The 25166-nt window shown below is 45.4% G+C and overlaps 1 protein-coding gene across 1 annotated transcript; it reads right to left on the minus strand.

Annotated features, from left to right (window-relative positions):
• Positions 1-502: 502 nt before the first annotated feature.
• On the minus strand, positions 503-25166 carry LOC137333414 (neuritin-like protein). The gene is made up of 3 exons (XM_067997566.1): positions 25061-25166; positions 14395-14545; positions 503-782 (listed from the first exon to the last, which is right to left on the minus strand). Exons 1-3 carry the CDS (start codon positions 25164-25166, stop codon positions 503-505), a joined length of 537 nt encoding a protein of 178 aa, XP_067853667.1.

Consider the following 25166-nt stretch of genomic DNA (forward strand, 5'->3'; position numbering starts at 1 on the left):
CCTCACCAGATGTCTGACACACGTGCACCTTTCAGCAGGATTCATTGAATAGCAGTCAGGAACGAGAACCCTGGCTAATATTTCCTCCCTAGCCCAGAGGCATTGTGGTGTCCCAACTACCCTTATCTGAGATCAGCTAATTCAACCCAGACCAGGGATTGAACATGGGACCTTCTGGTCTGTATATCTCTAGCATCATAGCACATTTACCCACTAAGCCAGCCGGGCAACTACTTTTATTTTTATGTATTGAATCAACTATAGGTTCGAGCTGTGTGGCATTCTTTGAATGAAAAATACATTAAATTAATGTAATTTGAACACAATGTAAAAACAATCGACCTTAACCGACAGAGAGAGGGAACATTCAAAGACAACCAAACAGCAGCCAAACTTCATGCCTGTATCCAGAGCTCATCGTGTTCTTGTCTCTCCGGTGAAGGGATCAATGTTGGGAGCTGACCTGGAGATTACGGTAGGGTGAGTTCACTTTTTTTCTGTGCTACATGTTGACCACCAGCACAGCGATCGAGAGGACAGGGGTGGTGAGTCCGCACCACAGCGAGCGAGCGGAGCCCCTCAGGCTCTCCTTGTTCGATTCGCTTCTGTCTGAGTTTTCCATGGTGCCAGACGGCCTGACTCTTGAACTGCACAGCTCGTGCAAGTTACCTTGGAACTGCAACTTTTTGGACTCCTTCCTCAGCGACTCCCAGATGGACGCAGCATCCTCTGGGCAACCTTCCAGAACCGAGTCTGCACACACGTGAAAGTCATCCCAGGACCTGGGGACAGAAACACGGGACAGAATAACTTGATCTGCTCAGAGGTAGACATGCAAGATGAAGGCTCTGTAGCAACTAATTCCGGAATTGTCTGGAATAGTTAATAATAAACAGGTCAGGCACAACATCACCTTTGGGCACCATCATTGATTCGTCAACTTTTCCGAAAGGCCCACCATTTACTGGTGCTCCAAGCAATGTCACGTTGACATCAATCTACAGTACCCAACCAGACCCAACAATGAGCACATTACAAGTTGGAAGAGCAAGGTAGAGTAGGCATGCAGTGCGCCATCATAGGAAGAGTACAACAACAACTTGCATTTATATAGCACCTTTATCGCTTTCACAGGAGCGTTATCAAATAAAATTTGACACCAAGCCACATAAGGAGATATTAGGACAGGTGATCAAAAGCTGGGTCATGAGATAGGTTTTAAGGAGCCTTAAAGGAGGGGAGAGAGAGAGATAGCGAGATGGAGAGGTTTATGGAGGTAATTTCAGAGTTTAGGGCGTAGGCAGCTGAAGGCACGGCCGCCAATGGTAGAGCGATTAAAATCAGGGATGCAAAAAAGGCCAGAATTGGAGGAGCACAGAGTTCTCAGAGGCTTATAGGGATGGAGGAAATTACAGAGATAGGGAGGGGCAAGTCCATGAGGGATTTGAACACAAGGATGAGAATTTTAGTACTGTAAACACATAGTCACCCTTCAGAGATCTCTCTAGTACTTGATACTCATGGGGCTCAGGAGCGATTCCGCACAGGTTTATCTACACAGCTTTGCCTGTGGGTGACTGCTTAGGCAGAATCCGCCACAGGGAAGACCGTACGTGGTGAATGGAACGAACAGATTTGAGGGGAGGTACAGCTTTTTCTTGAGTGTCTTTTTTTTCAAATGTTATTTTTCCAGTCTATTTTCAAGGTGGACAACCTTGAGCTACTTTCCCATATGTTTAAACACAGTGATGATTTTGTGTCAATATTTGTGTGCATTCCCATGCTCACTGGGAAATGTCATCCTTGGGCTCTCCAAGTGCCTCGATGCAGACATACTCTACGTGTCCTTTTCCAAACCAGTACTCTATGTGAATGCTGCAGTCCACAATTGAAAGGAGACATCGATAGTAATATACGAAAAATGACGGATAGGAAAAGACCTACTGCTCCATCCAGCCTGCCCCATACAGTTGTGATGTACATCACAAAACATACATTCTCCACCACATCCGGAGCCATGTCATCTCCTGGGAGAGGCGAAAAACCAGATAAAAACCCAGGCCAATTAAGGGGGAAAAATCTGGAAAGTTCCTATCCGACTTCCTTAGGTGAAACTAACCCCGGAGACCACTCTGGCCTTGATCAACGTCACTAGGTACCTGCCTCCTACTGCATGGACTGTGTGGAGGCTGTGCAGTTCTGCAGAGCTGAAACCCATGAAGATTATCCTCTAAAACCAATGTAAAACACTATAAAATTCCACGGGGTTCCTCTGAGTTCAAGGGTGACAGGCCGGTTGTGCAGTCTATGAACGACGTGCAGCCTAGTCTTCAGAGAATACTTAGTCAAAGCAAACATTTGAAACACTGTGGGATTTCTGAACGTGGTACACAAATATAACAACAACAACTTGCATTTATATAGCGCCTTTAACATAGTAAAATATCCTAAGGCGCATCACAGGAGCGATTATCAAACTAAATTTGACAGCGAGCCACATAAGGAGATATTGGGGCAGGTAACCAAAAGCTTGGTCCATGAGGTAGGTTTTAAGAAGCGTCTTAAAGGAGGTGGGAGAGGTAGAGAGGTGGAGAGGTTTAGGGAGGAAATTCCAGAGCCTAAGGCCTAGGCAGCTGAAGGCATGGCCTCCAATAGTGGAGTGATTAAAATCATCGATGCACAAGAGGCAAGAATTGGAGGAGAGCAAAGATCCTGGAGAGTTGTAGGGCTGGAGGAGGTTACAGACATACGGAGGGATGAGGCCATGGAGGGACTTGAAAACAAGGATGAGAATTTTAAAATCGAGGCGTTCCTGGACCGGGAGCCAATTTTGGTCAGTGAGCCCGGGGTAATGGGAAAACAGGACTTGGTGCGATTTAGGATACAGGCAGCAGAGTTTTGGATGAGCTCAAGTTTATAGAGGGTGGAAGGTGGGAGGCTAGCCAGGAGAGCATTGGAATAGTCAAGTCTCGAGGTAACAAAGGCATGGATGAGGGTTTCAGCAGCAGATGAGCTGAGGCAGGGGCGGAGATGGGCGATCTTACGGAGGTGGAAGTAGGCGGTCTTGGTGATGGAGCGGATATGTGGTTGGAAGCTCATCTCAGGGTCAAATAGGACGCCAAGGTTGAAAACGGTCTGTTTCAGCCTCAGACAGTGGCCAGGGAGTGGGATGGAGGCGGTAGCTAGGGAACAGAGTTTGTGGCGGAGACCGAAGATAATGGCTTCGGTCTTCCCAATATTTAGTTGGAGGAAATTTTTGCTCATCTCAGGCAAGCAATGTGACAAATCACTGTGTAGCCCTCCAAAGAGTAAAACTGCATTCTCACTGTTGAAATCCCGACTCATCACGTTGTCTTCTCTAACTCATTCTTTTCTAACTTTCCTAACCTCCTAACTGTGGAACTCTTCACCTCTCCCAGTAATCCCTTCCTAATCAATTCAGAAACGTAGGGGGTAGATTTTCAACTTGCCAGTCGGAGCGTAAAACCAGTGTTGCGGGTCGGGGGCTCATTATAGAAGCCATCCCTTATTCTTCTCCTTTGGAATCAATGGGAAGGAAAGTCAGACTATTTCTATAATGGGTGCCTGACCCGCAATGCCAACTTTAAGCCCAGCTGGCAAGTTGAAAATCTACCCACAGACAGTTAATTGATGCTAGCTCAATAGCTAAATTTAAATCTGAGATAGATAGCTTTTTGCCAACCAAAGGTATTAAGGGATATGGGCCAAAGGCAGGTATATGGAGTTAGATCACAGATCAGCCAGGATCTTATCAAATGGCGGAGCGGGCTCGAGGGGCTGAATGGCCTACCCCTGTTCCTATGTTCCAGTTGTTAAAGAGACTATAGGCAAGGTTCCCCTAGTTGAGTTACACTGGATTTCTGGTGTTACACAGCAGGCAGGGCAGAACGTTGAGCGATAAGCCATAACACCAGGTCCTTGTTCATTTCAGCACCTGACCAATCTTTTGTCATCACTTCCTCTGGACACCAACAGTGCCCGCTTAAATATGGCCGTGGGTATTCAACTAAGACAGTAATAATAGTGATGCCATGGGTCACATTTTCCGTCATCACCACTTTAGCAATGCTGAATGCTAGTCACACCATCATTTTATTGGTGTTCAGCGTTGCAGGGGCGGAGAGGGTTTAAAATTTAAATCAATGGGCTCTTCCCCCATCATCAGTTTCTGCAGGGGACCATTGATTTCTATGGAGAAGAATAAGGGATGGCTTCTGTAATGAGCCCCCGATCCGCAACATTGGTTTTACGCTCCGACTGGCAAGTTGAAAATCTACCCCCTATGTTTCTGCCGGTCCAGGGGGCCCTTTGAGCCGCTGACAGCACCAGAGTACAGCAGCAGCGGTGAGTTTCCACCACGCCCTCATGTGACAGGCTCCCTGCGCCATCAGAAACCCTGGTAAGAGCCTTGCCAAAATAATTTGTAATAGAGGAAATCCGCTGGGGGTCAACAGTTGGACAGTCAGGGGGGGCGGAAAGCCCACCCTACCAACACTGCGGCAGCTATCCCGCCAAAGAGGAAAACCCCGGCTCATGGGTGCATCTGGTCCACCTTCCTGCTGCCCTGCCAGTGGTACAGTCGTTACTGCTTATAACGGGCGCCTTAGCGTTAACATGATTTGTCTGCTTTAGGCGGTGGACGATAAAATGAGTAGCGGGAAGCCAGGAGGCAGGAGTCCGACTTTGCGGGACTGTAGCACAGACCTTTTATCCGTCCAAGCGGGGGAGTACCAAAGTGGCACAGCAAGAAGGGAAAGCGGGAGGAGAAGAAAAAAAATGAACTCTCGAGCAGCTGACGAAAAATGGACGAGGGACAAAAACCTGCGGTTACTGAAGCAGGAAAATCTGTTAAAAGGAAGATCCCATGACAGTCTGCCCGAAATAGTCAGCGGATTATTATGTTATAAGCAGTGTCTTTGAACTTGACGCCTATGGTAATGGCAAATGGTTAGCGCCATCTGCCCGATATAGGCGGCTGCCCATGCTAAGTATGGATGGTCTAAGTGGTGGGGACTGCGCTTGATAATGTGCTTCTCTTTCAGATACTTGTCCAACCATCCCTTCAAATGATTGAAACTACTTATCCCTCTAACCTTCTGAATTATTAAATGAATTCAAAATATGGATTGTTTAAAATTTAGCAAGTAATCAACTTAATTTTTAAATGCTGATAGTTAGTTAGCTAATTATAGAAAGCAGCCAGAAATGTAATTATTAAACGTATTGAATTATAAATTGTGAAATCGGTAAGGTAATTAATTTAATGAGTAATTTTATTACTAAATATACTGAACAAGCTTTGCGAATTATAAGATTTAGGCAGTAATTTAGCGAGTAGCTAAATTATAAAACTGAGTTTGGGATTAGAAACTGGGGAAAAAAATAGCAGGTGAAAAATGAATGTATTTTGGACGTGACTTTAATTAGAAAATTGAATAAGTAACTTATTGGGTTAGTAAGTTAATTATAAAATGGAGGGCAACAGTTCACTGGGCATCACTGGTTGCAGACTGTGAGAGATGTCTTGTAATTTAATGACGAAGTGCAGATCTGTAGCTGGGAAGTGGAAATGATTTGGAGCTGATTGGGAGGCAGGGTGCAGTGGAGAGCCTGTTTCTGCAGAATGAGACACAGAGAGCTTGCTGCACAACTGAAATGACTTGCAAAATATCAACCCCAGTACATTTTTTTTTGCTATTAAGATTTTGCAAGCTGTAAATCGCAACAATTTTCTTTTTCTTTTTAAAACATTTAGTAAAATACAAGAAAGGACAGCAGCTACTACCAGCTCCCCATGGACTGAACTGTCCCAGTAATTTGATTTTGAAATATTATAAGGTTATTGAGGTGACAGATATAGATAGCAAGATCACAGGGTTAGAGGGGGAAAAGAAAAGGAAGAATCGTTTTGTCTTTCTGTTTATTGGTAGGAGGAATGCGTAGCTGTCAATTTGGAGCCAGCTAAAGCCTCAGCGGGGGAAAAGATCTGTGAGGACATTAATATTAATGAGAACCAGCCTTGGGATGCACAGGCAAGGACTCGGCTGAGTCACTGTGGTTGGTGCAGGAACAGCAGTGGCCTGGCTGCGGGCTGTCACTGTGGGATCTCCCTGCTCTTTAGCCCCGGGGAATAAGAGGATGAGGTAAAATGATGAAATAAAACAGCGGGCAGGTAGCATTCACCGACACAAAAGGAAGACTTGCATTTATACAGCGCCTTTCATGACCTCGGGACGTCCCAAAGCGCTTTACGGCAAATGAAAGAATTTTGACATTAAGGGGGTGATTTTAACCCCCAAGACAGGGTGGGTTGAGGGTGGGTGGGAGTTGAAAATAGTTGCATTTTGGGTCATGACCGCAACCCGGCTTTATTTCTGGGTTTAATGTCGGCGCGTAAAAGTACAGGCTTCCCACTGGGGATGCAAAGTCCGAACATTTTGCGGTTGCGACCCAAAATAAAAACTATTTTCAACTCCCACCCGCCCCCAACCCGCCCGTTCTTAGGGTTTAAAGTCTCCCCCACATCACCGTCAGAATGTAAGAACCACAGCAAGGTCCCACAAACAGCAATAAGATAAATGACCAGATTATCTGTTTTAATGATGTTGGTTGAGGGATAAATATTGGCCAGGACATTGTGGAGAACTCCCCTGCTCTTTTTCAAAATAGTACCATGGGATCTTTTACGTCCACCTGAGAGGGCAGACAGGGGCCTCAGTTAACGTCTCATCCGAAAGAGAGCACCTCTGACAGGGCAGCACTCCCTCAATACTCCACTGGAATGTCAGATTAGATTTTGTGCCCAAGTCTCTGGAACGGGACTCTGAACCCACAACCTTCGGGCTCAGAGGTGAGACTGTTACCAACTGAGCCACAGCTGACACCTAATGGGAATTGCTGAATGGCACCGGTCCTTTCCACCTGCAGTGGTCGAGCTGTCATCTCTCCTGAAGCCCCGGTGGTTGGGGACATTGAGGAGAGAGATGCACCACGGAAGAACGGAGAGATGAAGTGTTACCTGGCGCCATGGGCCCACTGACCTGCTTCTGTGGGGTCATTTCTATGATTTGTGGCAGCTGAGAAGTGGATGAAGAGCTCAGAAGGCCAGCAGCTAGTGAGGGAAAGGCACTGGTGGGGGGTGTCTAGCACCTAGTGAGGGAAAGGCACTGGTGGGGGGTGTCTAGCACCTAGTGAGGGAAAGGCACTGGGTGGGGGGGTCTAGCACTTAGTGAGGGAAAGGCACTGGGTGGGGGGGTGTTCTAGCACCTAGTGAGGGAAAGGCACTGGGTGGGGGGGTGTTCTAGCACCTAGTGAGGGAAAGGCACTGGGTGGGGGGGTGTTCTAGCACCTAGTGAGGAAAAGGCACTGGGTGGGGGGGGTCTAGCACCTAGTGAGGGAAAGGCACTGGGTGGGGGGGGTCTAGCACCGAGTGAGGGAAAGGCACTGGGTGGGGGGGTGTTCTAGCACCTAGTGAGGAAAAGGCACTGGGTGGGGGGGGTCTAGCACCGAGTGAGGGAAAGGCACTGGGTGGGGGGGTGTTCTAGCACCTAGTGAGGGAAAGGCACTGGGTGGGGGGGTGTTCTAGCACCTAGTAAGGTAAAGGCACTGGTGGGGGGGGGGGGCGCTAGTGCCTAGTGAGGAAATGGAATTGGATGGGAGGGGATCTAGCACCTAGTGAGAGAAAGGCACTGGGTGGGGGGTTGTTCTAGCACCTAGTGAGGGAAAGGCACTGGGGGGGAGGGGTCTAGCACCTAGTGAGGGAAAGGCACTGGGTGGGGGGTTGTTCTAGCACCTAGTGAGGGAAAGGCACTGGGGGGGAGGGGTCTAGCACCTAGTGAGGGAAAGGCACTGGGGGGGAGGGGTCTGGTGCCTAGTGAGGGAAAGGCACGGGGAGGAGGGGTCTAGTCACATGAGGGAGGCACTGGGAGGGTTTGCCTACACCGTTTCTGCACGGTAAGTATGCCAGAAACAGCGAGGAAATATTGTTCTGCTGCCAGTTCAGACCAGCATTCACATTCCACATCTTGTTTAAGATTAGTTCACCTTTATTGATTGGCTCGTCTACAGCTGACAACCCCAGTAAGCTGAATTTCTGCACTTTCAAATCTTGCAAATGCAGCTCAGTCACAGCAAAGGTCAGTTTAGGGTCACAGCTTTTGCCCAAGGTGACATATAAGGAGCAATCTGCACTCCCAGCAGCGTGGGTCAGATAATCAGGGTCACACTGTTATAGCTGCATCTCCTTCCAAGCTCCCTTCAAGTGAGGCTCCCAGCACAAAATTACCCACAAAAGTAGTCTCCAAATTCTAAATAATTCTTTGCACGTGGCAGAAGTTTTTTGGACGTCTGGTACACCGCGAAGGTCAGATTGCTGTGAGTGAATGGCACAATTTCTGTATGCTGCGTTTCTCAGTCAGTTAATGGTGATTGTTTACACTGTGTTCAAATTACATCGATTTAACGTGCATTTCATTCACAGTTTGATTCAGAATTCAGCATTCACAATTGATTCGGTACAGAAAAATAAAAATAGCTACCCTGCTGCTTTAGTGGGTAAGAGCACTGGCTTAGATTTTCCCACTAGGCAAAAGCACCTGCCCAAACTTTATTGTGCTGACCAGTCGTCTACTTCTGGGTCATTCTCGTAATGTGGGTGGGGCCTCAATGTAGAAAACACCAGCGATTGGTGGGTGATAAATCAGGTGGTGTGTAAATCGAGCCGTCAATCCATAACTGCCCGGCAGTGAAAATGAAAACGCACCCTGTTCTTTCAATAACATCCTTCAACCCAAAATAATCCTTCCAGTTAATGTGGCTACATGATGAACGACAGCCACACTGGCCTACATCCTGACACTTGGATATCACTGTATGTTATCTTGACAATAGGAATCTTCCACTTACTGTACTCCGGTAGTAGAGACAACCCAAAACAAAAGGGAAAAAGCAAGATCAATATTTAGCCTTATCGAGCAAAGCAGCCCGACAGCTGATAATTGGCATCACATTGAAAGTAGCTGTTGTTGCTTACGAGCGGCTCCAAGTACAAAAGCTTTTACAACAGCATATAACATGCAGCCAGCCTGTCCACAGCACTAACCCGTCTCCCCATCAAGTTTATGCGGTCTTTCCAAATCTTTTTATCCTGCAATGTTTTGGCCCTCATGTCTTAAACCACCATCACTGGAGGAACCCAAATCCACAAGCCTTCCAGAGTGTCTAGCTATGTCTGGATCTCCAGGAAAGGTTTCGGTAACATGCCTGAGTTAACCAACAGCAAACCCTGTTTGGTTGTGGTTATCAGGTATTGGACTATCTTATGCCACAATAAGATTCTTATTCAGTCTTCGAAAGCAGGCGGAGACTCACAATCGACCTTGTTTAAAGAATAAAACATGAACCAAATTTATCAAAGAAGAGACAAATAATCTAACAGTGATACATTTACTGTAAGACTTCAATGTAAAACAACAAATAGATCACAATTCTAAGCACACTAATCCCCTTTACTTAAGACCTATACCTGACTCCTCTAGTCCACAGTAATTCATAACTATCATAAATTCTTTCAGCTGAAATCTCACACAGCGGCTGCCAAACCTAAGAGATTTTTTTAAACTCTATTTTCATGAGTGACAGTAGGTTCTCTTGTGTTTCCTAAAGAGAGGCCAACCACTAACTGTCAACTGCTGTTATAGAACGTTCTCTTGATCTTTTTATACCAAGAAGTGAATGGGCTGGAGATTCTTGGTGATTTGAATAGCTGCCTCTGAGATTTAACCAGGAAGTACTGTGTGCCATCGGACTGAGCCACACTGACCAAAAGACCACAGCTTCAATGCATGGTTTGGGTTGAGTTAGCTTATCTCAGCCAGGGCACCTTAGGCTCAGGAAAAATCAGCCTGAATATCCTCCATTGTGACACATCAATACCCTCCATTGTGACACATCAATACCCTCCATTGTGACACATCAATACCCTCCATTGTGACACATCAATACCCTCCATTGTGACACATCAATACCTCCCATTATGACACATCAATACCCTTCAGTGCGGTACATCAATACCCCACATTATGGCACACCAATACCCTCCAGTTGGCACATCACTATCCTCCAGTGTGTCACATCAATACCCTCCAGTGTGGCACATCAATACCCTCCAGTGTGGCACATCAATACCCTCCAGTGTGGCACATCAATAGCCTCCAGCGCGACACATCAATATCCTTCAGTGTGACCCTTCAAAACCCTCCGGTGCAACTTATCAATACCATCCTTTGAGGCCCATCAATACCCTCCAGTGTGGCCCATCTATTACCTCCAGTGTAGCACATCATTACTCTCCAGCATTGCAGATCAACACCTTCCAGTGTGGCTCTTCGATACCCTAGAGTTTGGCACTTCAATACCCTCCAGTTTGGCAAATCAATTCTCTCCAATGTGGCACATTAATTCCCTTGCCACATCAGTGTAGCATGCAAATGTGTTCCAGTGAGGCACAACACTGGTAACACTCTGATAGTCTATATGTAACTGGTAGTAATCAAAAACCTCCAGTGTGGCACATCAATACCATCCAGTGTGACACATCACTATACTCCAGTGTGGTACATCTCTACCCTCCAGTGTGGCACATCAATACATTCCAGTGTGGCACATCAATACCCTCCAGTGTGGCACATCAGTGTAGCATTTAAATATGCTCCAGTGAGGCACAATACTGGTAACACTCACTGATAGTCTATATGTAACAGGTAGTAATCAATACCCTCCAGTGTGGCACATCAATACCCTCCAGTGTGGCACATCAATACCCTCCAGTGTGGCACATCATTACTCTCCGACATTGCAGATCAACACCTTCCAGTGTGGCGCATCAGTGTAGCAAGTAAATATGTTCCAGTGGGGCACAATACTGGTAACACTCACTGATAGTCTATATGTAACTGGTAGTAATCAATACCCTCCAGTGCACCCCTTCAATACCCTCCAATGTGGCCCTTCAATACCCTCCTGTGTGGCACATCAGTGTAGCATGTAAATGTGTTCCAGTGGGGCACAACACAGGTAACGTTCACTGATAGGGTGGCACTTCAATACCCTCCAATGTGATACATCAATTCCCTCCAGTGTGGCACATCAATACCCTCCAGTGTGGCACATCAATTACCTCCAGTGTGGCACATCAATACCCTCCAGTGTGGCACATCAATTACCTCCAGTGTGGCACATCAATACCCTCCAGTGTGGCATGTCAGTGTAGCATGTAAATATGCTCCAGTGGGGCAGAACACTGGTAACACTCACTTATAGTTTATATGTAACTGGTAGTAATCAATATCCTCCAGTGTGGCCTGTCAATATCCTCCAGTGTGGCCTGTCAATACCCTTCAGTGTGGCCCGTCAATACCCTCTAGTGTGGCCCGTCAATACCCTCTAGTGTGGCCCGTCAATACCCTCCAGTGTGGCCCGTCAATACCCTCCAGTGCTATGCAGACGTGCCCTTTAATGTGGTACTTGCACACACATCGTTCCATGTGAGACATGCACGGTAGAAAACATAACCCCACAAACCCAACTGAATGTACATCACTAAAGTTATATGTATATTGCTACTTTGAGGTTGATGTAATGGTTTGAGTGTAATCTAAATCCAGCCTAAAATGGTGATGTCTGGTAATATTTCTGCATTCTGAAAGTAATGGATTAGTTCAAATCAAATATAAAGATTAACTCAGCAACAAAATTACACAGCAATAATTATTATTTATTGTGAAAAGCTCAATCACACTGGAGCATACAACACTATTATCTCCTACCCGAACACAGCAGCCTCTCACATTTACTGTTACCCAGTCATCTCAAATATAATGTGTTGTTTATGACTCCCTAATTATTAACAAACTCACTTAAAACAGCCTCTCCTTATCAAACCGCTCTCTCTTTGTATGTGATTCCGAAATTCCCGGCCATAACTGTGAGTACTTGGGACATAAACAAGTAAAGTGGCTTTTCATCATGTTAATGTGGTGTCACATGTAAAACTATAATCTTAAAGGTGAAATTTAAATGTTATAAAATTAAAATGTCATATTTACTTAATATTTATATAAATCTATATTAATATGCTGCCCACCTGCTGTGACCAGTGTGAGGCCTGAGCCATTTTGAGGCCCAGGCCTCATCCGCATGCAGGTGACAAACCAGCGCTCTGAGGCAGCTGTTAGGGAGGGTGGAGCCGGCCGACAGTCACAGTCTGGTGGGGGGGGGGAGCCAATCCGGGGGAGAGGGGTTCGCCGTCCTGCTCCTCCCGGCCCCACTAAAATAAAACTTTTAAAAAATCTTTGGGCCGTTTTTATAGCGGCCTCCAGCGGTCCTTTGCTGGTTAGGCCGCTCAACGCGTGGAGCAAATGGGCAAAGCATTGGTGGTGCACATCCCACCCATTGTACCTCGGAATTGGAATTGGGGTCCTACGTAATTCAGATGGCTTCCCCGCCTGAAGCAGGCGGCTGTTCCAGCTGCTCTTCTCAGGACCCTACTCAAGTTTGCAGCAGCCGGAGCGCCAATGCAAGCAGGGCCCGACGCCATTTTCAGGCCTTTGCCGCCTCATTTCCAACAGATGGAGGTACTTAAAAGCGGCCCCTTTGTGTCTGGGGCCTGCCCACGCTGTATCAAAGTGTTTACACCCATGATAGATGTCTCTACAATTTTTTTTCAGTCTGTATTGACAAGATTATGAAAGGGTTTGATAGGGTAGAGAAGGTGTCTCCGCTTGCGGTGGAGACCAGGGCTAGGGGCCATAAATATAAGTTAGTCATTAATAAATCCAATAGGGAATTCAGGAGAAACTTCTTTACCCAGAGAGTGGTTAGAATGTGGAACTCACTACCATGAGTAGTTGAGACAAATAGCATAGATGCATTTGAGGGGAAGCTAGATAAACACATGAGAGAGAACGGAATAGAAGGAGTTGCTGATAGGGTTAGATGAAGTAGGGAGGGAGGAGGCTCGTGTGGAACATTAACACCGGCATGGACCTGTTGGGCCGAATGGCCTGCTTCTGTGCTGTACATTCTATGTAAAAGGCACAGAAAAGTTTTGCCAGAACGGTGGCAAAGTGTTTGTGAACTAACATGCAATAGCTTGGGTTATATTGCCTAGAGATGAGAGGTTAAAGGGTGATCTCACTGAAGTGTTTGAAGGGGTCTTCCCTTAAATAGGAAAATCCAGAACAGGGCTTTCTCTCAAAATTGGAACTAAGCCAGTTAAAAGTGAATCCAGAAAAAATTTCTTCACACAAAGGCTTAATGGAATGTGGAATACACTGCCCCTGAACAGAATCAATTTAAGGTGATTAGAAGAGAGGTAGATACTTACTTTAAAAGTAAAGATATTAAGGGACATGGACAAAGGCCAGGGGTTTGGGGTTAAAAAGATTAAAAGCCTTCATGACCAACAAAATGGCAAAGCAGGCTCAAAGGCTGAATCTAGTCCTGTTCCTATGTTCCTAGCACCCATGAGAGAGGCACCAAGTGGAAATAAGATGCTGCTCTACTGGGAGAGAGGGAAAACTAAATTATGAACTACTTTTTTTTTAAATACAAATTTTACACATCTGGAGACATGATACAGGTCAGAATATATGCTACATTGCAGATTCCACAATGCTTTCCGGGACATGTGATGAGGCACCAGCAACAGTTCTGTACATCTGATTGGTATTACCCACTGACAGAGCTGAGGCCAATCCTTGATAGGCAATTACTGCCACTAGAACCCTAATCATTGGAACTTTCTCCCAAAGCCACATTGCTTCATTACTCCTCTTCCTTCAAAACTTCCTAAAATCCGACAGTAAATTTTCATCTTGCTGCCCAGATGGAAAACTGATGTTGCCGATCGGCCGCTTGTTTTAGAAACTGCCTAATCTTTAATTTCCATTGAAATCAGTGGAAATTAAAAAGGTGCGGTTTCTATAACGGGCAGTCGATCCACAACGGCAGTTTTACATCCGGGCAGAAAGATGAAAATCTACACCCCCCTGCCCCCTACCCTCCTCCCCCTCCATCTCTTCCTCCTTTTCCCCTCAGAATGCTCTCTTAGCATTCTTTGACATGGGGGATGCTATATAAATAAGCTGCTGTTGTTGCTGGTGGGCCAGGGAGCAGCCTGAGACGGTTCACTCTCGATTTTCCCCCAACCTCTGTAGTAAAGCAATCTCTACCCAGGGGCACACCTGAAATGGGAACTCGTGGTGTGGCAGAAAGAAGACGTGAATCTTCACCCTGCCGTTCAGGGTTTAAACTAACACCCTTAAAAACAAACAGGGGAAAGCATCTTCTTGTAGTAAATAACTACTAACTCACCGGCACACTGTATCCAGTTCCTTCACTTCTTCTGTTTCTCCTTCAATACTTTTGGCCAGATTATCTCCCAGCTTCAGCAAACATTCAGCAAATCCTTTGTATATGTGGCTACATTTTCTGCCAGTAGCGTCAGCTTCACTGAAGAGAAGAACTGGAAATTAAAGTGAAGATCATTACACATATACCAGAGTTTAAACGAGCCTTCAATAAAAGCAGTACCTTGAGTACAAGCACGTCCTGTTTGCATCTGACACATTAGTTTTGAGTAATTTTTCATTATTTTCCTCAAAGTTTTTTTGAAAACTTTTTATCTTATTTTCTCCCGCATTCACCTCACACTAGGTTAGCTCCTACCCATTTGAGCAACCCTCCTCAGATAGGGGTTGATGAGGATAAGGGGGTGGAGGTGGTTGTAAAAAGATCTAGCCTGTGAATGGTTTTCATAGATGGCACTGGTGTCCTTCCCTTGGAACAGGTATCTTTTTGAATGTTGTCATGAAATAATTTTGGTTCCAACTCAAATTTCTATTGGCACTAAAAGGCAACCTTTTCACGGTGAGACTGTACAAGCAGTGTGAATGGAATAACCTCTATTATACCACCAGCCAACTTTGCAGCCATTTATTTAATGTTATCACACATGTAGAGACGATGAAAACACATTATTTTAATTCAAGGGGTCGAAAAGCAAAGAGAACAGGTGGCAATGGAGAATGGGGTGGGGGGAGGAATTGGCCAGTATTGGGAGATTTAGACTCTAAGGGCGATGTCCATTTATATTAACTTGCGTCTACTTGCGTTTGAATGGTCAACACAAGAGCTGATCCTGGGCCGGCTCTGGTCTACATTGGTAACAACTCAGAATAAACATTTCTGAGAGATTAGCAGTAGCAAATCACTGGCATTTGTTTTGGCTGATCTTGCCACTAATTTGACTTTCATTTATTCTTACAATTAGTGAACAGAGCACTGTTGAACTGATCCCAATCCAGTCGAATACAATTCATGGAACCAACACGCTTTCAGTGCACATCCAAATCAACACAGCAGCTCTTTACTTCCTTGTGATTCAAGCAAGCGATGAGGGATAGTGCCACTGGCCTGGTATGGTAACACATCATTAATATTTCCGGATCTGTTTATCCCAGAAATTTAGCAAATAACTACTTTGGAGCCAAGCAGTTGCCTTCAGAATGGTTGAATATTTGTTTTTGGAACTTAAACTGCTAAGTTACAGTTTTGGTTCCTTTTGGTTACCAAATCCAAAAGGGGAATCTACAATACTAAGACAGGGTGAATTTAGAAGTACATTTTATCAAATAGTGTTTAGAGTGTGATTACTGAGCAGATGAGGTGTATAATTCAGCTGGGAAGCTGGGAGCAGAAAAAACGCTGTCTAAGTTTCCTGATGACAACATATTGGGAGGCGGTCAAATAATAAAAGAAAGAAAGTCTTGGACTTATATAATGCCTTTCACAACCTCAGGACGTCCCAAGGCACTTTAAAACCAATGAAGTACTTTTTGAAGTGTAGTCTTATAGAATCATAGAATAGTTACAGCACAGGAGGCCATTCGACCTGTCAAGCCCGTGCCAGCTCTCTGCAAGAGCAATCCAGCTAGTCCCACTCCCACGCCCTTTCCCCATAGCCCTGCAAATTTTTTCCCTTTGCTGTTGTAATGTAGGAAACGTGGCAGCCAATTTGTACACCGCAAGATCCCACAAACAGCAATGAAATAATGACCAGAAAATCTGTTTTTAGTGATGTTGGTTGAGGGATAAATATTGGCCAGGATACAGGGAAGAACTGCCCTGCTCTTCTTTGAATAGTGTCATGGGGTCTTTTAGATCCACCTAGGCAAAATAAACACAAAGGGATCTGTTTAGGTTCGGACGGTGAGCTGATAAGTGGTTAATAGAAGTTAAAATGGACAAATGCAAGCTATTGAGGCTAATGCAGGAAAATAAACAGTGGAAATATAAACTAAATGTTTCTGGACAACAGAGGAGAGAGATTTGGGATATTGGTGGGTAGCTCACTAAAACCAGTGTGTGGCAGCAGTAAGGAAAGTTAATTAGTTCTTGAAATATATAGCCAGAGGGATAAGGCATGAATCCCAGGAGGTGATAATAAGCCTGTACAAGGCACAGATATGGCCGCACCTGGAATACTGTGTACAGTTTTGCTCACCATTCTGCAGCAAGGATATCCAGGCATTGGAGGCACTGCAGAAAAGGACAACCTGAGGCCTCTGAGCTACAAGGAGAGGTTGAGGAGCCTGGGATTGTTTAAGGAGAAGACAAGGCTCAGAGGAGATATTATTCAAGTTTCTTTAAGAGAACAGACAAATTGAACCCTTATATGTTGGAGATTGCCACAAACTCAAGAACCAGGGGATAAATTTAGAAAGAGAAGGTACACAGACAATTTAGATTCAAATAATTTAAGGAGAGGGTGATGAACATGTGGAATGGACTGACCAGGAAGGCTGAAATTGTGGAAAGAAATTAAGGAATAATTGGATAGGTATTTGAGGGGGTGGATGATTGAGAGGTGTTAATTTTTGGGAGCGGCCAGGTAGACTACAGAGTCTTTTCCGGTCCTGTACTTTCCTATGTTCCTATTATTCACTCTTTTTGTTTGTTATGTTTTTGGTCATTTATACTACTTTAGGAAAGAAAAACCTAAATGTATATATTCTGTGCAGTATATGTCAGACTGGAATGAGCCTTGGCTCACAGGTAGCATTCCTGCCTCTGACTCAGAAGGTTATGGGTTTATACCCCACTCCAGACAGTCTGGCAAATGGAGACGAGAGTTCTGGTCTTTTATTACTGGGTTCACATCCAGCAGAATATTCACCTCCAATGGGAGATGGGAGTAGAGCAGCAACCCCCCGCCCCCCCCACACCCCCCCTCCCTGCCATTGCATTTAGCTGGTCCTCCAGGTAGGGATTTGTGAATCAGGCTAACCACCACTCCGCATAAAACAGTGACTTTGTTACAGAAACAACCCAGAACACAATCTGCTGGATGTAAAGCAGTGGAAGAAATGGGTTGTCTTGTGTACCATTAGGCATGGAAGATAAGAAGAAGGTTCATCAGACTATTACTAAGAGATGTCACGATAATGTAGAATAAGATAGGTTAAAATTACACTTTAACATGTACGCATACATTTCCTTTCAAAAGTGAGGCAGATGTGAGTTTGGATCTTACACTTTTTAATAATTTATGAACTTGTAGTACATGAGTTTTGCTGAACTTGAACTAAACATGAAGCCATGTCAGAGCAGCAAATGATGCGTTTCTCTTGTCTAAACTAATTTCGGTTTACGCTTTTATCAACTTACTCCTGGCTGTTTCAATTGATGCTTTTGTTTGAGAGGTCACTTTGTAAAAGCACACGGATAACATTGAAGCTCACACTCTGCTTTGTGATCTCGTGCTAAATGCAATTTAGCTAATTATACTGCATAAAATTAATTATGGCAATAAGCATGTTATCACCGTATAGTTTCAGTTTTATTGTGTCAATCTGTGCACAAGGCAAAGTTGTGTTTTCTTTAAATTACTTAAGATCATTAGAAAATGAAGAAACAAAGGGCTTCATTTTAGCACCCGCTATCGGGTGCGTTCCTGGCGAGGGGGCCCCGAAAATCAGGGAATCCCGGAGCTGGTCCGGAGCCCGGCTCCAACCCGCCCACTTCCGGGTTCCCCACTGACGCGCCAGCGTGCGCACGCAGCCCCCGCAGGTGGGAATCCCGCAGGCAATTAAAGCCAGCGGGATGCCACTTGAAAGTATTTACCTTGGTCTTTCAGGTCATTAACAGACCTGATTAAGTGAATATGTGAGGAGGGGTGGGATTTTATTGACAACTGGGACTGTTTCCCACACTGGGGGAAACACTCCCAGTTGAAATGGACCTGTTGCAGCCATCAGCCTGTGGCAGCTGCAAAGGTCCATTTGAGAGGTGGGGGTGGGGGGTGGGGGGGAGACCCTCACTCGTTGCAGGAGGCCACTCTGTCACTTGGGACAAAGTTTGGCCTCCACCACCCTCCTCCTGACAAGAAAATTCACCAACTTGCACACTTACCCCGGGGTCCAGAGACATGTACCTACCTTGCGGACCCCCTCAGATGTACATCTTCCGGATGGGGGCCGCCGTAGCTGCAGTCATGACCTCCTCGGAGGGCGAACAGCATCACCAGCCTCACCGGCCACGCCGTCCACCTCTGACACGTGGAGCTCCACAACAGAGTGCTGTGACACATCCACCTGTACAGCAGGAGCGAGGGCAACCGCAGAGAGAGATGCGTCGCAGAGGGCACTACCCTCGCCACAGGGTCCACAGACCGAGGCTCAGCTTCCTGGACCTCTCTGAGCAGCAGTGCACACGGAGGCTCAGAGTCACTCGACATGTAGTCGTGGACATCTGCAGCCTCCTTCATGCCGAGCTGCTCCCGGTTGTCCCGAGCACCATCTTCTTACCTGTCGCTGTCAAAGTCACCACTGCCCTCAACAACTTCTCCTCCGCATCCTTCCAGGGTGCCACCGGGGACATCGCCGATGTCTCTCAGTCGTCTGCACAAAAGAGCCCTGCAAATACACCTACACCCACTCTGCAGTGACACAATGGGTGGCATCAGTTGTGGGTCTTCATTGTGATCCTCAGGAAAGGGCATTATTGCACAAACCAGACAAGATTCGCAAAGACGTGGCAGTAGTGGTGCCAATATAATATGTAATGTGAGTTGGTCAGAAATTCAATATAAGTAAAAACCATGACAAACCCTCAAACACCCTTGTGCATCCCCTTCATGCTCACGACACGTTTGCCTTACGCTGCCTACTGCATATATGTGATGCATGCCCTGTGGCTGCAGCACAGGTAATGGCAGGTTGAGTGAGGCTGACTGTGAAAGAGATGCATGAGAGGGTGAGTATGAGATAGAGCCATGAGATTGTATGAGGATTGGGTTGAGTGGTAGTGGCGGGATGAGTACTGGCAAGGTGAGTAAGTGCAGGTAAGATGAGGATGAGGTTTGAGTGGGTATGAGGGGTGATGTGACAGAGTAGTGTTGGCAGTGCAGAAGGAGATGTGGGGTGGGGGGCGGTGATGTGGCAGACGGAGTGTAGGGGAATGAGTAAGTGTACTCACTTTGGCTGACCTACTGAGGTCATTGGAGCGCCTCCTGCACTGTATGCAGGTGGGCGATATGTTGGTGGTGCTGGTGACCTCCTCTGCCACCTCGAGCCAGGCCTTCCTGGTGGCAGAGGCAGGCCGCTTCCTCCCGCCCGCCGAGGGGAAGATCTCTGTCCTCCCCCTCCTCCTCACCCCATCTAATGATACCTAGAGTGAGGCATCATTAAACTGGGAGCAGCCTTCCCCCTGGGCTGCTCCATGCTGTAATTTTTTCTATTTGTTGCAGCATCTGTCAGTGGAGGACTGCCCCTTTAAATAGAGCTCCTCCAGCTGACAGACCTTACTGCGCATGCGCAGCCCGCCCGACGCGCAGATCAGCAGTGGGGAACCCAGAAGACAAGGTCAGTGGATCCAATTAGGCTGCGATCGTGCGGGGGGCAGACTAATTTCACCGGGCGCGTTACCCACGCGCCCAATGGCCCCCCCGCCGCGAACCCGCATCCCTGCTAACATCGAGCCCAAAGTGTATACCAAGAAAAGGCCATTAACCCACCAAGTCTGCACCCTTTAATTGACCATTTGTTTTTTTGCATTATTATAAACTGTGCAAAATTAATAATTGTCTATTGATATCAAATAGTGCAAACAGTAAAGGTTGCTTAACAGGGAACTGGAGTAAAATGTGTTTCACTTCAAATTTTGTATTTTAGTCAAAGGATATAATAAACTAAATAATACACTTCACTAACAAAAACTGCATTAAAACATGTTTTGCATCAATATTCAACAAAACAATGATTCAAAAATATTTCTCCAATAACAAAGTTATTCATACACATACAATATTAAGGATACAATTTATAACAGAGTGGGAAGCAATCAAGAGAGTCATGAGGGAGCAATGAATCAGTTTGGAACATAGGCACAACCGCTGGGTGGGGGAGAGGAATTATGATGGGGACATTTACCCTCCCCCCAACTTTTTTGGTGTAGCCTATGCTCCCCTGTTCCCCACCTCCAAACACCTTCTCCAAATCACAGAATTTCACTTGGTGCCCCCCAAATCTTTACACACGATTGCATGTCTGATTCAGTAAAAGGGGTTTTCTACACATTTCCTACACATTCACATTTTCCGAAATATCTAATCCCATTGTAGTCTCCAGAAACAGGTGTTAAGAGGACAAAGCCTATTTTACCTTCATTGTTAATAATATAATTTTCATCTCTTTCAGCAAGTTATTCAAAACTCCTTGTGGTTCAGGATTCTAAGTCACTGGAACAAGAGCCGCTACGGTTAAGGAAAGTTTAATATTAGAGCGTGCCAAAGACATGGGGTCTCCAGGGTGTATGGGCTGAGAGAAATCCATGGATGCACATTTAGAGATTCCTTCATCTGCTTCTTCCCTACAACGAAGGACAATCCCAGAAAAGGTGCAGGATGACGACATCACTGATGCCCATAATCTAGAATATGTCCACACCTGTAATGGCCATTGGAGTAGAATGTGTTCCACTTACAATTTTCAAATGGATAAGATGAACATTTAAGGTAGTCTTAAGACATAGATTTCCAAATTGGGGCCTGTGGACCATAAAGGTTCCTCGAGGGAATCCTGGGGTTCTCCAAGTAATCAGATTTCTAACTGTCAGGCATAACATGCAGCACAAGTAGAGTGTCTTCAGAATTCTGTGTTTCTTTACATATGTTGACTTGTTAGCACATTATTTCTGTTTCTCTATTCTAATTTTAAAAAGCCTTTCTGTTATGATAACTCTGATTTCCTTTGGGTAATTGATACCGTCTTTTGGAAGTGAGGATGCAGGGGTCCCCGGGAGCTTGTTGATATTTTCAAGGGGCCCCCACGCAGAAAAGTTTGGAAATCATTGTCTTAAGAAGTAGATAGCAACTCTTTTTTTAGGGGTGGGTGGAGGGGGTGTGGGGGGAACGAGGGTAATGTACTACGTCCTGAAGAGCTGAGCATCAATTTTGTAATGACAACTTCTGGCGCAAGTGACAATATGACATTCTTTAACATCAAAGATGTCAACACAGTGCACGCGTGTAAGCAACATGTAAAAGTTTGCTACAGTGCATCAGGGACAATAATGGACCTTTAACCTTCAGCTCAGTTTCCCAAAGCTCCTTGTCAACCCTGAGTTGGCCAACAAAATGATCAGTTTTAAAGAAAACCTACATGGGCTTGCCAAGAATATCGGAGTAATATTTTTAACATGCTACGGTATGATTCCACAGCCATTGGTAGTCCTTTGTGGCACCTTGCCCAACTGGCCATTCTTCAACTGGCCATTTCTCGTCTGAACGTCAACATTTAGTATCAGCAGGTTATTTAACTGTGGGGATTATCAGAGCCGACTCAACCTTATTGTCACATCATATCCACACGCATGCACTTTCCAACAGGGGTCACTGGATAATAAACCAGCATGATTTTGTCCCCCCACTAGCCCAAGAGCACTGAGGTAAATGGCAGCACCTCAATGCTGTCCAGCTGAGATCGGCTAAATGAGCACAGACTAGAGATCAAACCTGAGAATCTTCTGATCTGTGTGCCTGAGTACTATACCAGGTGGGGCATTACCCATTGAGCCATCTGGGAAGTTCTTTTTCTCCCTTTTTAAGCCATTTTAGATCTTTCATAACAAACACCACTTCTTAGCCAGAAGGCTGGGCTTAGCCAGCAATAGGTTCTCAGCTCTCTGCTGATGCTGCTCTTGTATCACCCACTAGGAGGTGCGTGTGACCAGCCCAGGGCCAACGTCACCATTTTTCTCTTTCCTTTCCTGAAGGAAGCTCCTTCCTTTAATGGCACAGCTTAGGTCGGGTGACATCGTGCAAGCCTGCTGCCTCCCATTGTTCTGAGCTACAGCACATTCGAGCACCAGTACTTGGCACTGCCACTGAACACTGTAAATTCAGAAATCTTGGCTTTTGTCAATCTCTCCTATTCCACTTTGTAACATACACCTGTTGGACATTTCCAGTAACCTATTTTTGCAGATATTTTTCATGTAAGGAGATACCATATATTTTAAAACACTCAAAGGACTAAATAAATGAAGTGGCAAGTTGGTTAGTTGAGATTTCCCAGTTGCGTGCTGTGTTATTGAGGGAGCAGCAGGACTGAACATTGCGTGCAACTACTGCTGTTTACTTCAATTCCCTAATTACTCAAATGAGTCCCCAGTGAACATAGGCAATTAAGAAAGTGCTATTCACCACAAACTCAATCATACACTTGATAATCCGTTATGTGTACAGGGGAAAGATTTCTTGGAAATACATGTCTATGATTCTATGTATGTTGTCTGTGTTCCTGCTGATTGTGACTATTATGAAATCAGAATATTAACACAGCTCAGTTTTGAGTTGATGATGGAGACGTAATTGTATTAATTCTGACTGGTGCAAGTGAAGGCTTCTAGTGGACCTGGACAACTGACTTAGATTTGTTTATAGCACACACTCCTGTCTTAAGCTGTTTCTTTTCAAGTTTCAGGAAAGATGAACTGGTCTTGTACAATAATAAGTTACTGAGTGTTTGAAGTGGCAACACACAATTAACATCTTCATAGGGTGTGGTTGTGGCACTGGTAGGTATTTATACAGGACAAAAAGTCACAATAACTGTATTTGCAATAAGTAATACCAGCCTGTTCTTTGTCATTTTGCAAAGGTTGGCTTCATGGAAACTTTTGCTGGTGACAGTGAACTAATAATGGGACCCCATGCAGACTGGGAACAGCCAAGTCCCAGGCAGATGATCTAAATGATTTATTTAACCAAAAAGATTTCCAAGATATCCATATTTTGTTCCTGGATCTGATGCCAAAATAATCAGTACAGCTACCACCTGCCAAAACAAGAAGACCAGTTTATTCAGAGAGATGTCCAAAAGGGATCTGGGTTGGGGTCCATCCATGGAAGCAGGCTGCATTATAGCACACACAATGAAGTGTTTCCATTTGCTATTCTGAAAGCAAGTAACCCATTGATGTATGAGCTACTGCTTTACATATCTGTGGTCACTTCTCCTCCAGGATCATTTTGCTGCTCTTCTTCCCATTGTCGCTCAATCACTGATATTTCTCAGGCTGTATGGAACTGAGCCAAAACCAATCAGGAAGATCCCAGGTTTGATCCCTGGTCAGTGCCGAGGTATCTGATCTCAGCTGAGGCAGCGGCATGGGCATGAAAATTAGCCTCGGCACTCCGGGCTAGGAATGGCAAGAAAATCTGCCGGGGATCTTGGTCTCAATCACTATCCAGTAGCTCCTTCTGGAAGGTGCAATTGTGTGGTTGTTGAGTGAGGATAGGATCGGGCTCAGTTGTGATACCTCCTACAGTCAGGTAGTCTGCCAACATTCAATGCCTAACCTCACAGATGAGGTATGGCCAGTTGGGCGAGGTACTGGAGGGGGTGTGATGCTCATAGAACTATACCCTAGCTCAAGGCAATATCTTCAGGAGAGACAAGCAGAAATTTGAAGAGAAAATTTTACATAGTTTCTTAATTTTGTTTGCATTTGATGAAATTTAATGTAGCAAGTGTCCAGGATTCTCTAATACGTTCATGGAGTAATCAATGGACACTGTCAGCAGCTCACTAACCAAAGTAAACAAAAGTGGCAACAACGGGTCTCCCGATTCATATCCCAATAAAACACAGAACTAAACAGTATGCCAGTGGTCACCATGATGGACTGAGGGCCAGAATGAGGGCAGGAATATCCAAGCTTTTTGTCTTTGTGGGCCATTTGAGTACATGCCGTGAAGCTCAACAGGCCACATGTAAAGTTAAATCAACGTTGCCATTAATTTGCAGGCATCTGAAGCTGCAGATGCTAAGAGAAGAGGTATTCTGATTTAGTAATTATCCATACAAGGAGCAACAGCACTAAAAACAGCCCGTTGCAGACCTCCAGCCAGAAAATTCAGACAGACAAACCAGAAATAGGGAAGGAACTCCGCAATCTCGGTCACAGGGAGCGTGGGTCGAAAATAGGGCTACAATGTAATAGCCCTAATTCTCTTCATGTCCCCACATTGAGAGCAGAATTACCCCTTATAAGCATGAATAGCAATTGAATTGCTTGAACTTCATGGGCAGGATTACTGGGGCTCATCGTGGGCTGTAATTTGGACCACAGGAATAAATTAAGGTGGTCCAATAGAGAAAAAGTCTCATAGCCTATTTTTTAACCTATCTTTTAGAAATGTCCTCACCAACTATGTGACAGGCATCTTCTTTCAGCTTGGTGGAAGGACTGACACGGGGCAGTTGTTGTCATGCCAGTCACCTTGATGCCCCTGATGTCCAATTCCAGTGACACATACCAGGCCTACTCATCATTAACCATTTAATCCAGATCCCCATGTGAGGAGCTTTGGCAAAGGTCCTTGCTCATCATGAGGCTAGCAGCCTCTCCAGGGTACTCAGTGATCAGTCTGTGTAGGCTGCAGTCCCCACTCCCTGCAGCCGCTTCCCCTTTTTACCACAAATCCATCCCACAGCTTGGTCCTGGATCTTGCAAGTGGGCTGGAGAAAGCCCTTCTGTTGCATGCCTATGAATTCTGAACCACAAAAGAGAATCGGATACAT

Source organism: Heptranchias perlo, chromosome 16 (assembly GCF_035084215.1).
Source record: "Heptranchias perlo isolate sHepPer1 chromosome 16, sHepPer1.hap1, whole genome shotgun sequence".
In the NCBI taxonomy this organism is placed as follows: Eukaryota; Metazoa; Chordata; class Chondrichthyes; order Hexanchiformes; family Hexanchidae; genus Heptranchias; species Heptranchias perlo.